Raw genomic sequence first — 1,490 nt, 5'->3', positions numbered from 1 at the left:
GAGAGAATATTACCAAATGCTGAAAATGTGTCATACAGTGCCTTATTATCAATGGATTTGTCCAAATTTTTTATGAAAATGTTGCCCACTCCACTTTTACGGAGCGCTGGATCACGCTGAGACCACATGATGCGGACTGGCTTGCCCTTGATAACATCAAAATTCATGGTGGTCAAAGCACGCTCAGCATCCGCTTGCTGCTGAAAGTTCACATAGGCGTAGCCCAAGGAGCGGCGGGTGACAATGTCCCTACAGACCCTGATGGAGAGGATGAGTCCAGCACGGCTGAACTTCTCATAGAGCATCACCTCGGTCACGTCCGGATGTAGGTCCCCCATGTAGAGAGAGGCCCTGGGATATCTGGGGGCGCTGGGGTTCATCTCAGTATGGCTGTTTACAGGACCACAGGCCGTGACCTTACCACGAGAGAAGTGCAAGTGCTGGAGCGCAGGCTGGTGCCGGAGCCAGAGTTGAGCTCAACAAAGCGCGGAGTGGAGATCTAAAACCAACAGAAATGCTTCACATTACCCGTCTGCCTTTGCGTCTTAAAAGGCACTTTCAGAAACTACGTGATGACATGAGGGCATCACAAAGTGGAAATTCTGAAAGCTTGGGTCACTCCTATTGTGACATCACTTGCCTAAAGGTACAGGGCACCTTTAAGCCTCTTACTGTGGCTTCCGTTGCTTAAAGGTACAAAGACACAGCAGCTCCAGAGACAGCATTCTGAACATGCAGGCTGTAAAATTTATTTCTAATGATATACCCTTTTCATACTTCAAAGTCTTACAGAAGTTGAAAAAAACAGTATCATAAACACCATTTACCTCCTAGCTTAAAATATGATAAATTTATGACCAATTTTATCTCATTCGTACTTCCATCCACCACCCTTCTTCACTAGTATTATTTTAAAGAAACTTTATTCACTGCATCATTCACTCTTTAACTGCTTCAATATATGTTTTCATAAGAACAAACTCTCTTTTAAGACATTATATGAGGATGTCACAGGATCAGACACGTTCAGATCTGTTCTTCCTGAGATTGCTATGAGTCATACTCTACAGCACCTAACAACATTATTATTATTATTATTATTATTATTATTATTATTATTATTATTATATCATCTCTTATTTATTATATCTTATATCTTATTCTTATATTACCAAATATATGAGCACAAAATCTTTTATATCATCAAATATCTTCTTTTTTTATTAAATTTAATTAATTTTAATGAACATTTACATAGATTTTGGGTTTCCATTCATTCATTGCTACACTATTTTCTCTACCCTCCCCTCCAGTTTGTTCCTCTTTTTTTTTCGCCCTGAAAGTCTGTTTCAATTGTCCCATTGCCACAGTGCGTGTCAAAGCCAGTTCGGATTAATCTCCTTTGTCAGTGTGTCCTTTGCCATTCCCTATCACTCCTCCCTGAGAGAGACTTCACCCTGATTCATAAGGAAAAGGGGATGGCGTATTCT

General features: G+C 40.4%; 1 protein-coding gene across 1 annotated transcript in view; it reads right to left on the bottom strand.

Moving 5' to 3' along the window:
* The window catches only part of LOC102866483 (polyadenylate-binding protein 1-A-like), a 1,943-nt gene extending 1,563 nt beyond the window's left edge, over window positions 1–380 (bottom strand). The window contains exon 1 of the mRNA XM_006889956.1: window positions 2–380. Coding sequence (XP_006890018.1) covers window positions 2–380 — 379 coding nt within the window. The remainder of the gene's footprint in view (window position 1) is intronic.
* Window positions 381–1,490: the final 1,110 nt, after the last annotated feature.

Source organism: Elephantulus edwardii, unplaced genomic scaffold (genome assembly GCF_000299155.1).
Source record: "Elephantulus edwardii isolate Elephantulus edwardi_28Jun2011 unplaced genomic scaffold, EleEdw1.0 scaffold00083, whole genome shotgun sequence".
NCBI lineage: Eukaryota > Metazoa > Chordata > Mammalia > Macroscelidea > Macroscelididae > Elephantulus > Elephantulus edwardii.
This window is presented reverse-complemented; position numbering and strand designations above follow the sequence as displayed.